The sequence below is a fragment of the Leuciscus leuciscus genome (genome assembly GCF_965113295.1).
Source record: "Leuciscus leuciscus genome assembly, chromosome: 4".
In the NCBI taxonomy this organism is placed as follows: Eukaryota; Metazoa; Chordata; class Actinopteri; order Cypriniformes; family Leuciscidae; genus Leuciscus; species Leuciscus leuciscus.
The window spans coordinates 3,716,432-3,737,468 of NC_138728.1; the positions used below are offsets into that span (position 1 = coordinate 3,716,432).

The 21,037-nt window shown below is 39.4% G+C and overlaps 3 protein-coding genes across 4 annotated transcripts in view; 1 reads left to right on the plus strand and 2 right to left on the minus strand.

Annotated features, from left to right (window-relative positions):
* The window catches only part of LOC309496466 (uncharacterized protein), a 38,209-nt gene extending 36,449 nt beyond the window's left edge, over nucleotides 1–1,760 (minus strand). Inside the window, exons 1-4 of the mRNA XM_082166456.1 lie at nucleotides 1,464–1,760; nucleotides 1,252–1,373; nucleotides 335–452; nucleotides 38–160 (exon numbers count right to left, since the gene is read on the minus strand). Coding sequence (XP_082022582.1) covers nucleotides 38–160; nucleotides 335–452; nucleotides 1,252–1,373; nucleotides 1,464–1,573 — 473 coding nt within the window. The 5' untranslated portion in view covers nucleotides 1,574–1,760. The remainder of the gene's footprint in view (nucleotides 1–37; nucleotides 161–334; nucleotides 453–1,251; nucleotides 1,374–1,463) is intronic.
* A 253-nt stretch (nucleotides 1,761–2,013) lies between these two features.
* Nucleotides 2,014–21,037, plus strand: part of cog5 (component of oligomeric golgi complex 5) — a 74,438-nt gene continuing 55,414 nt past the window's right edge. Inside the window, exons 1-6 of the mRNA XM_082168355.1 lie at nucleotides 2,014–2,088; nucleotides 2,266–2,405; nucleotides 2,628–2,685; nucleotides 3,482–3,536; nucleotides 3,710–3,779; nucleotides 7,027–7,147. Of these exons, the coding sequence (XP_082024481.1) occupies nucleotides 2,043–2,088; nucleotides 2,266–2,405; nucleotides 2,628–2,685; nucleotides 3,482–3,536; nucleotides 3,710–3,779; nucleotides 7,027–7,147 (490 nt within the window). The 5' untranslated portion in view covers nucleotides 2,014–2,042. The remainder of the gene's footprint in view (nucleotides 2,089–2,265; nucleotides 2,406–2,627; nucleotides 2,686–3,481; nucleotides 3,537–3,709; nucleotides 3,780–7,026; nucleotides 7,148–21,037) is intronic.
* On the minus strand, nucleotides 7,157–20,858 carry gpr22a (G protein-coupled receptor 22a). 2 transcript variants are annotated; one of them, XM_082168456.1, is made up of 3 exons: nucleotides 17,205–20,858; nucleotides 15,366–16,305; nucleotides 7,157–15,062 (listed from the first exon to the last, which is right to left on the minus strand). In XM_082168456.1, the coding sequence occupies exon 3, from the start codon at nucleotides 15,056–15,058 to the stop codon at nucleotides 13,766–13,768; it is 1,293 nt and encodes a 430-aa protein (XP_082024582.1). In that variant the 5' UTR covers nucleotides 15,059–15,062; nucleotides 15,366–16,305; nucleotides 17,205–20,858; the 3' UTR covers nucleotides 7,157–13,765. The 2 variants fall into 2 exon arrangements, with proteins under 2 accessions (XP_082024582.1, XP_082024581.1); XM_082168455.1 differs by having other exon boundaries at nucleotides 15,366–16,308.

Sequence of the window (21,037 nt, forward strand, 5' to 3'; positions counted from 1 at the left end):
ACGAGTGTACTTTAAAGTCAGGAGATCATATGCTCACCTTATTTTAATGGATACTGCATAGTTGGGATTGTCTATTTGGTTTCGGACATGCCTAACCATGTCTTTGACAAGCTCAGGTTTGTTAATCAGACACGCACCGTAGCCTTCAGACACGGCCCACCTGCAACAAACACATCCACACGACTGCTGTCACTCAGAACGGGAACTGCTGGGAAACTGCAGCTTCCACAAACAACCTGTGCACAAAATGTTCTACTAACTTTTTTTTTATTCGATACTTTTTTTAAGCAGTGTGTGATGGGTAATATTTCATTACTCTGGATATTAGCATTACCTTTGTGGACAGCCACAGTTCAAATCCACCCCATCTGAGACAGGAGAAACAACACATGCAGCATCTGCCAGCGTCTGTGCATCCTTCGCAGCAAACTGGACAATTAAGGGTCGGTCAGCTAAGAAGCAAACACATGTTATACATGATACGAGTAGTTAAGTAGAAGGCTGTGCCAGTGACTCAACCAAAAGTTAAAGGTAGCGTTGCATCTAACAGTAGTCTCGTTGAGAAAACTGAGGTCAAGTTTATGAGTGAACAAAGTTAATTCTCCCAATAAGTGTGAGTTTGTGTGTGTGAGAGAGCGAGTGTGTGTAAGGGGTGGTGGTGGCGCAATGGATAAGACACATGCCTTTGGTGTGAGAGACCCGGGTTCGAATCCACTGTGAGACACCAATGTGTCCCTGAGCAAGACACTTAACCCCTAGTTGCTCCAGAGGCGTGCGACCTCTGACATATATAGCAATTGTAAGTCGCTTCGGATAAACGCGTCAGCTAAATGAATAAATGTAAATGTAAATGTAAACAATTAATTTATATTCAACTGAACCCATGGCATGACACAGCTTACCCATAAAGTCACTGGACAATTTTAGGACAAATTTAGGTCTGTTAGTTTTTCATGTCACAAGGGAACAGGGAAAAAACAACGCTATATACATATAATCATGCAAAATTAGAAAACACTTCCCATGTTATTTTTTCTTTTTGTTAACAACAATGGCAGTATTTTAGCACAGACTTTACTGTCACTCGGTAATATGGCTAAAAAGAATATCTGGCCAAGTGCATTAAGTAAATGTAATCTATACCATGGTAAAAACTTTGCATATTATCGCACCTGTGCAGTTATTAGCAATATAGACATGTCAATGTTTTGTTAACTTATGTATGATAAATCATTTTAATATAAGACTTACTCTTATTGGTGGTGAATTCACTGTCTCTGGCTTTTGCAGAGCGCATGAAATCAGCTGCAATGATCATTGGGGTGAAACATAAATCACAGTCATATTTCCTCACTAAACATCTGAAAGCTAACCTGAAAAAAAGCCAGAATAACCATTCAGAACACATACGACATGGACAAAATATTACATTACAGGAATGAATTCAATGCTGTCTAACTTACTTTGAGTAACGGACCATGGGTGCACATACTCTGACTGGCCTTCCCCTGTTAAACAAGTCCGTGATGATATTCCCACTGTCCATTATTATTTTATCGTGGACCTCTGTCATAAACTCCGCGACTCACAATCCTGACATATTGTAAGAAGTCATCGCTCGTGTCATATTAAACTCCTTATTAAAATGTACTCCATTTTAAATTGTAACACATGTATTGCCTTAAAAAGCGCGTTCAGAATAGTAAACATTAGACTAAAACACGCATGTTCACAACCAGCACCGTTTGTCACTTCCGTTTGTCGTGTGAGTGGGTGTGTTTGACCTTTAACCTCTTATCCACAAGAAACGGAATTCATATTTATTTCCAGTTATAGCACGATAGATTATGACATAAATTAATAGAATACCTTGATATTTTTTCTAAAACTAGTTAAATCAACATTACAATAAAATTGTGTCCGTTTGCGAATTTTTAATGAATGCCACGTCAGTACAGCTAATTAATATTCATGAGCCATCGCCGTTGCTCTCCATTCATGTTTTGACGCAGGAATTGCACGTCACTGATGAAGTGGCAACGATGGACGCTTATCCGGAATCAACAGCGAATTCACTACTGAAAGATGGTATTCTTCATTTAATATGAATTCTCTTTATGATCTGATCTGTGCTGGTGTTTTCAGGGTAGCCTGGCAGATTGATTATCTTTAGTTGCAGTAAAAGCACAGTAACACACAGTGTATTCTCCAGGGAATGCGATCTCCTGTTATGTGTTTTATAAATCCTGATCCTTTTCCTTCCAGAGTGCTATACCGATTTCCTTAAAGAGGAATTCGACGTAAAGACATACACAGCTCAAGCCATTCATCATGCTGTCATTGCAGAGCAGCTGGCAAAGCTGGCAGAGGGCATCAGTCAGCTGGACAAAGAGCTGCACTGCCAGGTGAGTGACACCTGTCAATCATCAAGCACCAATGTTTCTATGCAGATCTACGTTAGGATCATGTCCATCAAGTGAACTTACTGCAGAACTTACAGTCATGGACTGTAGAAAGTGCACTAATCCTTTATAGAAATGTATCCAAGACAACTACTAATAAAAAGCCACCCGTGATAACACTAAAATTGTACAATATATTTAGCAATATTTTGTTTTTGATCACAGGTAGTGGCCAGACATGAGGATCTACTAGCTCAGGCAACAGGGATCGAGTCTCTTGAAGGTAAAGTTTCACTACCAGCTTCACATTTTAACACTTTATTTTAGATATCCTCATCATCATCATCATCATCATCATCAGTTGGAGTAAGTTTATGTAATATTAGTTTAAATCCGGAAATGGAAAGCTGCGATTAGCCTTTTCTTACCTATTGTGACATACAGTAGCCTATATCCGAGTGAAACGGCTTCTCGAACAAGAATAAATGTTGGGGCGGGGCTTGATTTTCTCCATGTGGAAGTGATTGGATGGTTGTGGTTTGCTATTGGTGGATGTCATGTGAGTGACAGGTGAAACACATCATCACAACACACACCGCCTTCGCGCCAGTAAACGCATCATCAGAAAAGATTATTCTGATTAAAGATTATGAGGGCACATGCATAAAAATAATAATGATGTGCACGGATAAATCTTTTATAGTAAAACACGACAATGTTCCATAGAAAATAAGAAATGTAAATTTTGAATTCATGGTGATTTTAAAATACAATGCTTGACATTTCCAACCATTCATGTGTACTTTCAAATGAGTATTTCATACAAGTATATAAAAAATTATATTTCTGAAAGTACATGTATTGTGAAGTTGCAGTGTGTTTTCCTCTGAACACTCACCTCGTCTGTCACAGTTTGAACAAACTGGGAAGACAGAGACACAGAGTTTACACTTTTCAGGGAAATCAACTCATGAATTTGAATGTGCATGCAATTTCACAGCTGTCCTCCAGGGGGATCCCTTGTCACATCTCAAATTCTTGACCAGTGCACTCTTATGGGTGTTTCTGCTTCCACACAGGTGTCTTACAAATGATGCAGACCAGAATTGCAGCTCTCCAGAGTGCTGTGGAAAGGTATATTACCCCATTAAAGGCATTCAAATTGTCCGTTCATTTAAAAGATGATGCATGATTAATAGACATTAGAAAATATCTCTGCAATTTGTGCACTAAGAAAGAAGTACCAATTTGTCAGATACTTTGTACTAGTATTTTATTTACACATTTCTCTCTCTTTCCATTCTCAGGATAAGAGCTAAAATCGTTGACCCATACAATAAGATTGTGGCACGGACGGCCCAGCTTGCCCGCTTACAGGTGTTGTGTTTTTCTTTATCTTTACATCTGCTTCTGTCATCCCATATCTCTATCCCTGGATATTCCAAGCAGACAAATAGATTTGCATTCTGCTGAACCATTATTTCTTCACTGTCCTGCTTTACAAACACTGTGTGCTTTTTTTTCCTAAGGCTTGATTTCCATGTTTATTGGCTCAACATCTGAGATAGATACAGCCCTGCCTTCACAGATGTTTGCATTCAGGACAGATTCTGTAATACACCCCATATGGGAAAGAAAGAAATGCACACAAACAAAAAGAAAATCATTCTGGAGGAATAGATGTTTTAGAATATTTAGAATAAAAAAAAATAAAAAAAATTTTTACCCAATAAATAAAAAAAGTGTCTTTCAAAATCTTGTAATTAGTACAACATAGTATAGAAATAATCTCGTGTCATTCCAAATTCATTTGTTTTCTTAGAGGAATATAAAACAAATTTTCTTTTGTGCAGTGTTTAATATTTACAATCTTTATCCAGCTCTTTTCCAACCACTTCACATGATTTCATCTTGAGTGAAGCTTCAAGCCTGCAGGGAAAAAAATCAATAAAAGTCAATTTGGGCCCGGAAAGGAAGGGTCTCTATCACACTTTATCAGTCACACACGTGAATACACACATCTAGGTGAACAATAGTGTCCCGCTCGACACATCTTGCAGATTTACGGGGTCTTCACTCCTGGTTTTGAGTGGCTTTGGGGAATTGTTTGTAAATATGAATGAAACACAGCTGTGGTGATGAAATGATCCCCTTTACTCTCAAAACCTCTTTCTGACCCTTTTCTTGTGTGCCTGTATAGAAGAGTAGAAACACATTTGCATATTAGTGTTTGCTCATCAGCATAGCATCATCACAAACTCCATGATGATCCGTCAGTGGTTTGATTATTGTTTGCATGCTGCTGTCGCATACTGTCGTTGGTATTTCTTCTTTAACATTTTTTAAACATCTTTTTCAATATCTGTATTGGATTTGGCACATACCTACAAACAAAAAAACAACCTTAATGAATATTGATTACAAGAGTTACACTAATGTTATTACCCTGAAAAAAAAAGTTACAGTTAGTTTTTTTAATGGGGCAAGTTGTCACAATGGGATCCTGCTGTGTATTGAAATGTATAGAAGAATACATTTGCAATGAAAAACAAGTCTGTGTCAAAATTATGTTTGCAAAGGGGCGGAAAATTTCTGCCAAATATCCGGAAACTTTCCATGGGAAGTTTCAGAGTTGGAAACTTAATGGGAGTTATTGGAAATTTGGATAATTTATGCATACTGTATCATATACAAACATAAATATAAACATTTTGTTTTGTCTTAAGCAGACATGCTTGTAAACTAATACAAATTTAAAAAATGACATTTTTGATTCATTTGTGAGTCGAACAAAAAAAGCATGAATGTTGGATAAATTGAACATATTTCCTATGATCCCAATGCATGCATTACTGTTATTATTGCTCATATATTTGTCTAAAAATAAGATGTGGAACCATTGTAGTATTTGTCTGATGCCACACATAGATTCAGAAGTGTGTGGCACTGTTCACTTCATGTTGCCTTTGTGTCTGGGTCTGTCCTGCCCTTGCCTTTAGCAACAGATTTTAATTTATTTTTATTCCTCATAAGAATAAGACCAGACTTGACGATGGGGACACAGCTGAATTTTTTTCCTGCTTTCCTTTTGAATTTTTCCGTATCTTTACACTATCTGACACTCTGTCACCCCGGGACAAAGCAATCAGTCTCAGACACACACACAGAAAAAGATGCACGTACCTTTGGGACAGTTCAGCTGCACCTTTTTACTGAAACACAAAAAGACTGACCTCTCCGAGTCCTTCATTTGCCTGCTGTCTGCCCACAGGCATCATTGTCATACTTACTGAACATGTGGCTTAGTTTCACGTTTTGAGCACAAATGCCCTGGGTTATAAGAGTGTACGGTTTACTTTATAATAGAAGTGTGTGTTGTCTACTAGGGTGTGAATCAAAGGCCTATTCATGCTTGTTTATAGTATTTGTGTGTGTGTGTGAAATTCATTGACAATGACTGTAATTGACATGCTATTCTAGTCCTAAAAGAATCCTGTGTGATGATGCACATCCTTCTCCTTGATAAAAGACTGAAAGTTATTATTAAAGCACCACTTACATATATTAACTCTTTCCCCGGCATTGATGGAATTTAACGGCTTTTCGTGTCTTCACTGTTATACGGTAGAGTACAGTATATTCTCCGGGTCAAAACACAGGTGAAAAAAAGAGCAGAAACAAGTTGTAAAATGTTGTAGTCTTTCAGAAAGAACACCTTTTCTCAGCTTTTTGTTCAAAATGTTTAGTTTTTTTTATGAAACGTACCCACATAACCACATCCAAGTTTTGATAATAAAAAAAAAAGAATGCTTGAAGCTAGAATAAAATGAGTTTTTGTTTAAAACCAGAGTTTTTTTTGTTTTTGTTTTATATATTTGCATGTGTAGAAATTTATACAACAATTTTTGGATATTCTGAAATTGATTTATTTTGCCACCGGTGTTAATTGTAAATGTTTCTTGTATCCTTTCAATATGAGCAGGATTTGGACAAAAGAAACACATTTTGGTATAGTTTTTAACTTAATTTATTCTTAAAAGAGATGATGTTACATACATACATGCAATCAGGCCATGACATTTTTGTGAAATTGATCAAAAACGCTGGCGGTGGTTGGTAACAAAAAAAAAAAAGAAAACGCTGGCAGTGAAAGAGTTAACAGATTTGTTTGAAACAAATGATGCTGTTATCCTACATATGACTGCAATGGTCTTTAGACATAGGTCAGGTTCCTCCTTCAATTTAAACCTGTCAGTTTAAGTCTGTCAATCTCTCCCTTAATTTTAAGATTGCCAGATGAAAACTCCTTAACAAGAAACACTATTCATCCTTAATGTCTGTTGCACAAAATGTGTGTAACAAGAGGTATTAATAATACCATAACCATAATTATTGGTCGCTAATACCAGGTTTTCAGGTTTTATTATACTGTAGGTACAATCTATATCATGGACACTATGGTTACCATGGTACATTTTTGATAGAGGATTTCACTTTATCATAATGTGGGCATCATTATCTCATCATTGATATTTGCTTGTGCTGGTTATGATAGGCCCACCAAAGTCATTATGGTATTTGATGAACACAGGAATGAGATGCCTTATCATATTTTGTGTGGTAGGTGGCGTGTGACCTGTTGAGAAGGATTATTCGCATCCTGTACCTGAGCAAACGACTGCAGGGGCAACTGCAAGGGGGCAGCAGAGAGATCACCAAAGCTGCCCAGAGCCTCAACGAGCTGGGTGAGTGACCCGTCACGACGAGCGTCTACTTTGCTCATCCCTCCTGTCCTTCAGAATGTTTACTCATGATGATGGAGCACTCTGTATGAGTGGCAACACTTTACCTATGTTGTCTTTATTGGATTATATCATATACACTCTTAAAAATAAAGGTTCCAAAAGGGGGTTTTCACAGCGATACAATAGAAGAATCACTTTTGGTTTCTCAAAGAACCTTTCAGTGAATCGTTCTTAAAAACAAAAAATAAATGTTTTTCTTAGTGTGAAGAACATTTTAAAAAATCCAAGAGCCTTTTAGAGGCTTTCGCACCAGGTAGTTAGGAACTCAGGGTAACACTTTATTTTACAGTGTCATTGTTACATATGTTACATTAGGGTTAGGGTTAGTAAGGGTAATTACTGTAGTAATAACAGTAAATTATGCATAATTACATGCAATTAACCCTCAACAAAACCCTAACCCTATAGTAAGTACATGCAGTTAACTTAATATTACTCAGTACTTAAATATATAATTACACTGTAACAACGACACCTTAAAATAAAGTGTAACCGGAACTCAGAAATAGGATCTAGCCACCAGGGAAGTCCTCTGAGAACTAAGGTTGTGTTCACACTTGTAGTTCGGTTTGCTTGGTTCGTTTGGTCTGGACCAAACAATAAACATTTGGTTCTGGTTTGCTTAGTGTTCACATTGGCATTTTAACACCGAACCTAAAGATACCGAACTTAAAGGCATAGGGATATGTTCACAACCTGATTGGTTGGCTTTTAATCTGTATATTTCACGACGGGACTTACCGAACTTCGTAATCATGTTTCGTTTGGTCCCTTCAAAGTCGTGTTGGATTTCCTCCCTAGCATTGAGCTGTTTGAGAAGTGCCTGGACTTCAGCTAAAAGCTTTTCCATGTTCATGGAGTCAGTAAATGTATATAAACTGTTTACATGGCTTTTTAAAAATGGTGGGTGTTGGTGTTTCACATGCATTCAGCCAATTAGCGTACATTTACGTCACTGGTGGTTCCTGTTGTGCTGGGTTAGATCCTACTCTGAAGTAGGAGCTAATTTAGTCCCCTAAAAGGCGTTCCTACAATTAAGTTCCTGCGGTGTGAACACGCCAAAAAGCGGGTACTTACATAGGAACTACGAAAACGTTCTTCTGGTGCAAAAGCCCGTGGAATGGAAAGGTTCCATGCATGTTAAAGGTTCTTCATGGAACCACAGATGCCAATAAAGAAACTTTCTTTTTCTTTTTCTGTAGACATGGCTGTTTTTCATATAGGATTTAGTTCTGTTTTAAGGGCCCTACTGGTAATTATTCAAGTGCTACGGCATGCACCAATGTTGTGTAAATGGCTTCAGAACAATCTTGTACTATTTTCAGGTCAGCCCTGTTCTTGTGGCCTAAATGTTTTGATGAATTTGCAATGCAGGTGTGAGGACTGTCTGAAACTGGTTTAGGAATTGTCTGACCTGTTTTGGAGATATTGCAGGTTGTTTCGTTGAAAACCCCCCTTGATTAATGTCTGACCCGAATAGCGCTTACAAGTGACTTTAGTTTTAATAGTGACCAAAGTACATTATAGTAATCTCACAGAGCTTAAAGTTGACAGGAAATCAAAAATGACCCCATTTACCTTTAATAAATGTTCCAGGTCATATTGGTGACTTCACCTCTCAACCCCTCTTTAGTCATACAAAGAGCACCTTTCATGATCCAATCAATCCCCCTCGTTAAATCCTGTTTCACTAGAAATTTCAGAAGTTGAAATGCTGTTTTATGTTGACTTTAAGGGTGTTGAATTGTTTTCGTGTAATTTTAGAACACTGGCATAATTATTGTCTGGAATTCATGCGGTTGTGAACATTATCTGCAATGTAAAACTTATTTTCGGCTCTAGGTTTAATGGCTGTAATATCAGATTCATATTGACTCATACTCTATTGACCTTTTGTTTGTACATTTGCCTAGATTTCGAAAGGACAGATAAATAGCACAATGCAAATTCGGTGTGCTCTTAGTAAACACATGTCTTCATTATTAAGGCACAGGCCCTGTGGGAAATATTCCAGTGAAGATCAGCAAGGTACTTTTTTTTCCCCCAGTTTCTATTTGCATATTCTTTTCAACTGAAGCTAAATCAATGCAGGCGAACAGTAGTTTCCCATTGTGCATACGAAGGGCTTGCTGATATTGGCATTTACCGCTTGCATAATATTATGCCGTGGCAAGCAACACAAAGTATTTCTGTCTGTTTCTCTTATACATATAAGTTCTGTTCCAAAACTTAGTGAACAGCCTAGCTAGACAGCGTTTTAAAACATCATAGGCCCAATTCCCATGTGAACGCTGGCTGCCTTCTAAGATACCTCATTTTATCCCAATTTCAGGGCATCGTTGCAGGTTTTTTTTTTTTTTTTTTTTTGCAGAAGTCCCAAAATGCACTGTGACAGTGAAGGAATCAGCAACATTATAATGTCAAACTGGATTAGAAGCAAATGTGGTTCACTTTTCGTGAGTTAGCTGTATTTTTGAGTTGCTGTCTGTTAGCGTTCCAAATCAACCGGTTATTATGAGATGCCTTAAAAGGCAGCAGCTTGTGTTAGCAGTAGAAAACATGCCAGCTCTCTAGCTTTTGGTGTAGTCTTATTCTCTTCATGACACAATATGATTCAGTAATATGTTTTCTCCATCCATTTAATTATTTATCATGTCAAAGTGTCATATTTGGATTCGTCTCACCCAACTAATGGATTACAGAGACATCTTTGCGTTAGCATCACCGTCCAAGACCAGACAATTAGAGTGCTCTAAACAGCACCTGTCCTTTTTTCGCAGGATGCTCAGCTTTTATGCCTTCCCTCCACCCCCTCAAGATATAACATGAACAGCCAAGGTCTGATTTGATATCATTATCTGTATGTGCATCTCTCTGGCATCCAGCGTAGAAAGCTGTCTAACAAATCTCCCATTAGGCAACTTGTTTAAAAACATTCTGCCTCACACGGGTAGAAAAGATTTTTGTCTATAGGTTTTGACAATGTTTTATGGTACATGTCAGATTACAACCATATTTTTTTTCCCAATTACAGCAGCCCTGAAACTGTAGAAGCAATTAAACTGCTTTCTTTTGATTGGAAGTCTGTCTCGGTCTAGGGCACGCTGTCCTCAGATGGTGTTACAAGAAATCCGACGAGGTGCAGTTGGACAGTGATTGGTTTCGAGCTTGAGAGTTTATAAAACTGCTGATAGCATCATGCTATTGGATTGTAAACAAGACGATCAGTAAATGATAATGGACCCTTAAAGGTTTAATTGACAAATCGCTTTCCTGTTTACCATGCGACATGACTGTGTAAGACGTTAGCTGAGACATCATTGTGTTCCAGTGTAGGGGTTGTTCGGATGTACAGCATATATCATGCAATAGTATAAACATGTTAAGGGAAGAGACCTATACTGTGATGTATATCCTGATACACCCCAGGCCAATATCTTCTCTAGGCATAGCTTTACCCTAGTGACCAATATGGCATGAATTCAAAACACAATTTCATATTACTCTTTAATTTTGCAGGTTGTTTTCTGTTTGTGTCCACGAAACATATGTCTGAATCTGCCTTGAATTATAGTGGTCCTAACACAATAATGACAGCACTCTTTCCCAGCTATGTAAGGGAGGGATGGACAGCCAGATGGATTGATGAACAGTTGAAGGAGAACTCGAAATGGCTTAAGGGGAGGATTGACTATAGGCTAGGGCAATGGAGGAAGGTGAGGGTGTTTTGATTGTGTGTGTGACTGCTGTCAGCCGCAATGAGATGATTGGAGTGGGATGAATGAATGAATGAAGCATTTATATAGCGTTTTTGTTATGTACTACTGTATAACCAAAGCACTTTAAAATCTTCACATGAGATCACATGGGCAAACTGCAGGAATGATGCTGTTGAGGAGAGGAAATCAAAGTCAGATAAATGTCAAGAGCTGAGAATTGACAGGAGGAAATGAGAACTGTGTGCTGCAGTCTGTTATGGAGACAATTATATTTCTACATGTGAGTAAATGTACTCGCGTGAGCCACCTTGTTACCTTATATTTTGAAATAATGATTTAGATTAAGTAATACAAGGGAATTGATTCTGTTTGTTCCTTTTTTTACATCATCTGAACTGCACCTGTCTGTCAAATGGAGATGGAGTGTCAATCACACGACTTCGGACTCAGTGACTCCCTCCTTTGGGAATATATGAGTGGCATGTGGATGTCACGATCAGTGTAGCGAGGTAAGAGGAATAGATTGGGTGAATGAAAGCAGACAGTGGAGAGGTAAGGATGCTCCAATTAGACAGATTTTAAAGACAAATAGGTGAAACAATCCTCTTTGTAGTTTGATTACAGGCTGTGGATATAGAGGCAAGCAGGGAGAATTTTGACTCTTGAATGCTGCTCAAAGTTTAGTTTGTGTTATGTAAAACAAAACAAAAAAGCTAATCAAGTTACTGGGGTCTAAATCAAGATACATGTAATAATAGCAATACCAGACAGTTCAATATTCTTAACCTCTTTTTATTGGCATTAACAATGAAACAGTACTTTGCATTAGTGCTAATGTGACTTTGGATGTTTTCAGGCCCTGAACATGGCAGAGCCGTTCCAGTTTTGGCAGCCCTTCTTACTGGCAGGGGCCAGTACTCATTTTTTTTCTTTTTTCTCCACATGCCTCAGAAATGTTGTTTACAGCTAAAACAATAAAGCCTTCATTCATGAGAAACCCCAAATCAGAGGTCAACTCATCATAGGGCAACAGCTCCACAGGCCTCTGTATGATCTGTTGCATATGATGATACAATTGCCTTAAAGGGCTCTTAAAAGATTGAGTCCTTTGAAGTTGTCTGGGAGGGCACTTAAGCTAAAAGTTAACATTTCACAATTGATTTTAAAGCACAGGGCCCCAAGATAGCTGGGTCTTGGGTACAGCGGTTTGGACAGATTTGACACTGTGCAGGTTTTACTACAGTAACTCAGTGTTTTGAGAGACCTGTAACACCATTAAATACATGCATCAATCATGCACTTCTTCAACTCCCACTTGCTCTTGTTTCAGCATAGTGTGTGAGCTCTAAATATGGATCAGCTACCTTGGCTTTCTGAACTGTAATCTAGATAAACTCAAGAACATATGATTGTAGAACAGTCACTTGATGATATAAGCTGAGCCTAAGTAGTTTAGTTCCTAACACTGCAGTAATTAGTAATGAACTGTTAGATGGGTTTTCTATCAAGTTTAAAGCCGATCCAACTGAGCTGCGCTTTGGGTAACTGCCAGTATCTGTGCATATAATTGTTTTGCATTTTGCGCCGGTGCTGAAAGAGGAAGTGAAAGATTTAGTGCATAAAAATCTTTAAGTGCTTGAAAAAGATGTTTAATTTGATAAAGTAAATTCAATCAGGAATTAGGGGCTCTATGATGATGAGTCATATGTAGCCTCATTGACTCCCTTGAGATATTGTCGCCTCTATTTACTGATTATGTGACATCAAAAGTTTGTATTAGTCTCAGCATTGCTAGATTACACCATAAGCAAGATATCATCCAATACTAGCACCTATTTCTGAATTCGAGCATTTCAACCAAATTGGGAATTGACCTGCATCTCAGAACTGCATTTTGCTTAATTTTCAGTGTGCAATGGCATGACTTTGCCCCTAACACAATCAATGTGTGACCTTTCATTGCTGCAGTGCATGGGGTGATTATTTTTCCTAGTCTGCCAAAAGATACATTTATCACCCTCTAATCAGGTTAACCTATAATCAAACACCATCAGCTCAATGGGTCTCATAAGGTCAAGTATTTAAAGTCAACACCTTTTCATTGACATTCCCCAACCACTTCATGCCCCAGCAGCTTTATTGGACAATATGCTGTGTACCACCTTCCTCATCCCTATAAAAAGATGTGATTTGTATGCCAACTGGCCGTGCGGGTGATTTTGAAAGGAAGCAGACCTTGCTTTGAAAGTACACCCTGTGACTTGTTGACCCGAGTAATATAGCTATCTTGCTAATTGTATTGCAGGGTAAAGGGCAGATAGATATCCACTTAATGAAACCCATAGTTTGAATTCTCAAAAGTGTTTGACTTATATTTTCCACAAGTAAAAATTGGGGTGGCTGAAGCTGAAGGAGAACGGACATAAAACCTCTTTCTCTACAGAGTGAAAAAGTGTTTACTCCTGAAGTGTGGCCCAGTGTTATCACAAAGCAGTTGCGTAAGGTTCATCACGAAAAAATCTCTTCAATTGTTTTTTGGGGGTATTTAATGCAAATGAACAAACCCAGGAGCATCAGTTTCTACTTCTTTACATTTATGGTTTATACTTAGGTATGAATGTACAATCTCTAGGACCACTTCAATAAAGCACATGCAGTATTTACACTACCATCTATGACATCTACAATAGTCACCATTACAATAAATAAGAATAAATTATTCCTCTTGAGGTACTGTACAATTAATACACTTAAGTTCATTACTGCTTTGGATTAGTGGTTTCCCTTTTGAATGAATCTTTACCTGATGATGATATTTTCCTAAAATTGGCCCAGTAGCTCATTCCACATCCTCTGATGAGAGGCATTTTTGCCTGACCTCTGTCTCCTCGAAAGTCACCTTTTTGTTCCTTTTTGGGTCAATCCATGAGTTGTGGATGACCACATTATTAGGCATGGGGTCAGCCTCTACAACTGACACAACACGCTTCTTCATTTTACTCTTTAGAACCTTTTGAAATTTCTGCCGAGTGAAGGCATAGAGCAACGGGTGAAAAATGGTGGTTCCATAAGCCATTACCAGGAAGCCCAGTCTGAGACGCACAGTGAAGTTGCTCGGCCCTGCACTCAGGATAACCGTGTTGAGCACGGTGATGGGTGTCCAGCAAAGCAGGAAGGTGGAGATGATAAGAAGTGACATGCGAAAAACCCTCTTTTGCCGTTCACGGCGTTCCCTGTGCCGTTTGACTGCCCTACGGAGGGCTATGATCACAGACACAGAGGTACGCATACCCAATGGTGGATTCCTGCCTGCACTGCTCTGCGAGGCATCGGTGGACTCTGGCTGAGTGGAAGTCATGGACATGGTCTTTTTCTTTCTTGGTTTCTTCTTGGGCGCCGAATGGAAACGTGTGCCAATACGGATGTTGAGTGCCTGCAGAATCTTGTAGTAAGTAACCAGCATGACCACAGCAGTGAAGAAGAAGATTGGAATCTGTGCCAGCAGGTGATAATAGAGTCCCAGTTCACAGTAGTAATGGTTTGAAGGTTCTTCCCCCTCTGTCTGATTCCTTTCGTTACCTGCTTGGCTAAAGAAACCCTCTTCTATAAAGGGTACTAGAAAGCTGAGGAATGATAGAGCCCAAATGGACCCTAATAGGGCCACAGCACGTCCCATTGTGAGTACTCGATTTGCAGGCCGAACTGAGATATCATAGCGGTCTAGTGTGATGGCCAGGACATTGGCAGCAGTAGCGACGCTAGCAAAGGACACACAAGCCTCGTGGAAGCAGCAAAGGAGTGCATTATTTCCCTCCAGTGGTAATAGCACCACCACAATCGTAAGTGGGATGCAACCCACACACACTAGAACGTCCAGCACATGAAGGTTCATGGTTACAATGTTGCTGACAGAACTCACCAGGTTTGACTTCATACAATAGAGAGCCAGAACAGTCAGGTTGCTACTGAGACCCAGCACAATCTCCAACATTAGGAAACCTGTTAGAGACACCTGGAAGCTGACAGGGTAAGGAGTGTCCAGGTCCATTTCGGAGTCAAGAGATTCAACGTTATCGAGGACAGTGAAGTTGCTCATGATGGCCTGGAATCCCAGCACAGGAGGGGTATGCATTCTCCTACACATGCAAAAAAATTAAAGTGGCTGTTTTAACATGTCTGCTGGGTCAATTTATTGTTAACACAGCAAGCTTTTACCAGAAATTATCTGTTGTTTAGATGCTACAGGTTAGTCTGAGAAGCACTTCTATGGCATGCTACTGAGTGTTTACGCCAAAACTGTTTAGCTGTTTAGTACAACTTACCCAAAATCTAGCTGTCAACTAACAAGAATGTGAATGTACCATAATTAAAAAAGAACCTAAAAAGGAAGAGACATTTATATGCAATACATTTATATGCAAAACACTAACGAAACTCACCCCTCCCTTGTGTTCACTGTTCTTGTTAGGAGCTTGTGTAGCAAATGCAACCAAAGCGCTGATGTGTTGGCAGGATGTCATAGACGCCAACCATACTCCAACGCCTCTTTTATCTCGGCAGTGTCCTTTGCTCCTTCAACGCCATTCTGTTATGTGCCTGCTCCGTTGTGGGCTTGCTTTTTTTTATTTTTTTTATGAAAGAAGTGATTTAAAATGACCTAAGATTTAACAAGTGCTTCAGCAAAGGCTGTCATCAGCCCCAGCATGGCACAGACTGAACAAGTGATGACACCCCGGTTTCCTCAAACACCAATCTGTAGGGTTGATTAAACGCAGTCCAAACGGCTCATACCTCATTCCATCGCATCCTCAGATTTCTGTGGGAGGATGTGGGAGATGGAAACACTCTGCTCTTCCTTTTTTTCAGAGCGTGGGAAGGGTTTGTGCATTGTAATATCCACGTGGTTTTGACATGAAAGCTGTGTTGTATTCAGGCTTGTCTTTAGCCTTTTGTCCTTTGTATTGGCCAAACAGATCTTGCAGAATTGATCAGGGACAGCACCATGTCCCATCCTCAGTGATTATTCCAAGACTTTGTGAACCACAAGCAGAAATGCATCTCCTTCTGTGTGACAGGTTAGGACTGGCATTCTCTCGTCACCATATAACAAAAGTTGCACTGTCTCCCTGCAGAGTCCACGGCCCCTTGTATTCCACCTGAGTAAATCACGCCCCCACTTGCTGTGCCACAGTACAGCTCCAGGAGACCAGTCAGGTAGACAGCGGTACACAGTAATCACAACAAGGTCACAGGTTTCCAGAGGGAAGGAGGTAGTCAAGCCGGTGCACTGTGTGGCATATATATTTACCCTCTCTTTTTCACAGTGTTCATGTGGGACACCAGAACAGGAGCTCCATCCTCAGTAGTTTTACTCTCTGGCTGCTGGTTGGTGCAAAAAAAGTAAGAGTTAGAATTATTTTGTTGTCTATCTACCAGAGTCATGACCTTGAAAATCTCTACAGGATAGTGGCATCTCCTTAGCATTCATATAAGCCATTTTACTGTAACTCTTGTTCGATTATAAAACGTGCATTTTATTTGTCCAAAAATGTAATGGAGAGACCTTGCAGAGATTGTGCACCACAGTCAGTCAAATTTTTATGTCTTTGATAGTGTCTCTGGTGTAATTATTTGGCCGAAAAGCTTTATACCCAATAGAAACTCATTAAACAGTGACTGTGAGTGGTTGTTTTACAGAGCAAGTTGCAGTACTCCCACACCATACTTCCAAGGGCTATAGTCCATATATCATACATCTCCAAGCATCTCTCTCTCTCTTTTTTTTTTCTTTCTTTTTTTTTTTTGAGCTAGAAGGTAGCTTTCAGCACTAGACAGAAGCAGTAATGGCGACAAGAGCGCTCACATCATCTTCCCCTTAAGAGGATAATGGGTTGGATGGGTTTCGATTGCTCAGTTTTGCTCTTTCCACATACATCAATTGAGTTAAATGTGTCAGTTACTGTGTTGGCCACTGGAGGAACCACATAAAATACAGCATGTATCTTTTTTCCACGATGTAAGTGTCAAAGCTGTTCTGTCTAAAAAAATAAAAATCTTTCTGTCCACAGTATAGAAGCCAACTGCTCTGAATTTAAAGCATGCTGTCACGTAAATTTGCTCATGTTTGGTATTAACCCTGTACAGTATTTCCTGTATTTTAAAAAGTAAAAGTTGTCAGCTTTAAACAGATCTCTAAAGTTATCGCTTGTATGAAATAGCATGCATTCCCATTAGCAGATGCTCTAGTTGTGAGAGTACAGAAACCAGAAGCTTTTTACCTCTAGTTGCTGCCATAAGAGCGAGTGACCTGGTAGCCCATATATTTCCCAGTTTGAGTAGAGCCATGCCAGGACGAGTGATAAAGGACATGCTTGTCTGAAGGGATGAGTCTGCCTGTCTTCCTCTATCTGCCTTTCTCTAAGCACTCCTGCGCCTGTCAAAGGGGGGCAGGGAAGTCAGATGTTGTAGGATGTAGTGTCATGCATCTTGCTTGGAGATCTGCTCCTCTCCTCCTCCCTTGTTCCTTCCCTCTCAGTCTTTCTCTCTCTTACCATCCCTACACTCAGCGCTTTCAAAATGCCCTACCTACTCATTTCTCTCCTCCTCCTCTTCTCTCTCTCTCTCTCTCTCTCTCTCTCTTCCCTCCTACCTCCCCTCATTGCTCTCGCTTTCCCTCCCCCTTCCTCTGCTGTGGTTTATAACACTTATCTGGTTCCCGATTGGTCTCGTGTAATAGTTGTAACCCTTTCTTTTCCTGTTGCTCAAATAGGGCTTACACCAACAGGTGAATTTTACTCTCTTTATTGACATTGACAAAAATACTTCCTAACTTTTTTATTTTTGTTCCTAAATCGTTCAAACATCCACCGTTTTGGAGTGAGGAAATAATCAAAGGATATAAAACATTTTAAAATAGCCCTCAGCAAGGATAAGTGAGTTTGCTTGCAAAGCAAGGGCGCCATCTGAGTCTTCACATTGCAAACATGACAAACCTCGCATGAAGCGTGATTTAGGTTCAGTCTTTTTTGCTGTACATGTGTGGGCGTGTTGGTGCACACTGATGTGAAGAGAAGGAATGGGCTAATTATGGAACATCATTTTCTCACCAAATAAAAAATTCTGTTATTGTAAATCTCAAAAATATCACAAAAAAAGCCTTGGTATTCAAATTACCAAGCTGAACATACCCGTAAATATTCAAGGTGGGCATTAATATTAAAACTTTTTATTCAGACCCTTTCCCAAGACAGTTCTCGGTAGATACCCAAGCGAGAGAGAGAATGTGTGTTCATATTTTTTATATTTTTAGACAGGTCCCAAAGCATTATTTCCCTCGATTACAAAAGCTGATGTCTCATTTGGCATTTGTAGTGTCTGTCAGTAATGACCACTCTCTTTGTCGTTATCTCTCTCTTGTTGTATAAACTGCCCTATTGAGTGTGTTTGTGTGATTCTAGCTTGATAATGCTGCTGTGACTGATGCTCATTGAGTGGAAGCAGAACTCCAGAAGCCCTGGATGAATTAACTTGTGCTTAGCAACCGCAGGTTCCAGGAGCGGAAGGTAAGACGCCAGGTGCCAGCTCACTGGAAGAGGCATTGAGGGGTGGATAGTTGTGTAAAATCTACGCCTCTGCTCCCCGAAGCAACCTCTTAGAAGCGAGCGTGCCCACTTGGTCTCTGGCACGACCCTCTGGGATTCTGCCTCGCAGTTTGCCGCTTCTCATCTGGCTGAATCCTTTCCATATATTTGGGGTCTTTTTTTAAATGGTTATTACATTTTTGTCCTCAAATTGTATACATTTAAAGCAAAAGCCATTTATTAATGAATGGTTTTAATATTTTCGATCAACTTATAAGGAGAGTTCCCCTTTAAATAAAAATTGTGTCATCAGTTACTCACCCTTTTCCTTCCAAACCTGACTTTCTTTTTCATTCAGAGCACAAACAAAGATATTTTGTTTTTGTCCATGCTGTGAAAGTCGGGTTTGGAACAGCATTAGTGTGAGTAATTTTTTTTTTTGGGTGAACTATCCATTAATTAAAGAATTTGATGAGTGGACTATGTCAGTATTTTGACAACAGCTTTGAATGTAGGCCATCCAATCAAATTTTAGAGCCATCTTGATGTGTGAGATCAGTGTGAGCTGTGGGCCGTACCTCTTTTTCTGGCTCAGTTTTAAACCCCATCCCTCTCTATCCTCTCTGGCACTGATACATCTCATCCAGAGCCATGTGTCAGGTAGGACAGGTCGGAAAACTTTTATCTGAATGTGGTTTGCTATCCCTAGGCAGTTCTCCAGTATCTGTTATTACATTTAAGATATGCTGTTCCTTTTTTATTGGTACATGTTGTTAACTTTAACAAATACATTTGACCAGAAGCTTAAAGGAAACAGCCATCTAAAACCGAAGCCAAACAGGAAATTCTGGTTGGCCTGTAGTGTTATATTTTGTTAGCTCAATACTCCTCTGAGACTCGGGAGCTGTTCTTGGTCACATTCCCAGTGTCTCCAAGGGCTCTTTTGCATGTGGACTTGAGACAGACCAAATGCAGATGACAGACCCAGTGGTCAAAGTCGCCTCTGGCAGTCCACAGTCCCCAGAGACCTCCAGCTGTTCTGTCATGGCCGAGCGTGATAAATGCACATCTGTTGAGCTGGGTCTAAGTGGAACTAAACAAGTTTACCACTGCACTTCAGCGAGATGAATTTTGGGCACATGACTGAAATGATTTTGGAGCATTCAAAGGCTTAGAATAAGATATAAGCAAATGCAAGGATGCTTTTATTGCATATATATTTTGTATAACCATCTGTATCAATTCCATTGGTTGTAAGAGTGCTTGAACATCGGTTTAATCAAGCACTCTTACAACCAATGGAATTGATACAGATGGTTATACAAAATATAGTGCAATCTGCAATCTCAGAGTTGTTAGGTTGTGTTTTTCAGTGCTCGTTATCAGAGTAATTATAAACGATACTAGTGGTGGCTAGATGTTTATTTATTTTTTTATAGACCACTTCAAATGCAGTGGACGAGACTGTGGGAAATGAGATTGTGCTGTATTTAGCAGATTTCAGAGGCTTTAGTTGTATAAACAGTGTCAATCCCCTCAGCCTCAGCGGGGCCAACACGTCATCCTGTGACGCAAGGTTACAGTGTTAATGTGAGTCTGGATCCCCCACATCGTGTTTTCATGGCAGCAGATTAGCAGGGACACCCTGACTGTGAACTTCTGCTTACTGCGTATGTTGGTTCAGCTTTGCTTAGCCATCCCATTGGGATTCTGTTCAATCCCAACAAAGCATTCCGAGTTCATTCACTTCCTGCCACAGTCCACAGGGCTGTGTTGTTACGTGTTTTGTTGGCCCGGGGGAGGGGAGGCATGGGAAAACGGCATCCCTTATGCTCAGGGTGACCTTCAAAAAGCTCTATCACCTCCCTGATAATCTGATCTGATTCAAGGACAGAATCACTTTGATTTGTGATTATGAAACATGCTAATGCAACAAACATTACTGACTTTTAGTTATTAATTAATGCTGAAAGGGAAGATATTTGACATATGTTTTTTTTATTGAGCTACAACATAGACACACAGGCAACATAATTCATATGTTTTTTGAAACTAAAAACAAATTGCACACTTCTTTCTGAAAGCCTGTATCTTAATACTTTTTCTGCAATATTAGGATCTTTCCCCAAGTAGTGCTTCTTCTGTAAGACGCTCATTTTCAGCCTTACCTGGGTTTAATCTTCAGACAACACCACACAAAATGACGTGCAGAGTAAAAAATAGATATTCCCTATGCTCTATGCTGTCGCATTTATATTTTACTTGTGCAATAAATGTGATATTGTTGTGGGAAATATTGATGGCATGGTAATATAGTGGCATCCCCATAATATTATTAAATTAAATAAAAATTAAAAGTTTAACAATATGTAGTCTAATGGCGCTTTTCCATTACCAGTACCAGCTCAACTCGACTCGACTCGACTGTGGTACTGCTGGTACTGTGTAGTGGAAAAGCGCCATAATAAAGCATTAAGGATAGTTATATTTTAACAGAATATTTAGTCTCTCTTCTCCATTTTTCTTTTCTA

Bases quoted from the DNA above. Each gene is read 5' to 3' on its own strand.
- gpr22a (XM_082168456.1), bottom strand. From the start codon at position 15,058: ATGCATACCCCTCCTGTGCTGGGATTCCAGGCCATCATGAGCAACTTC.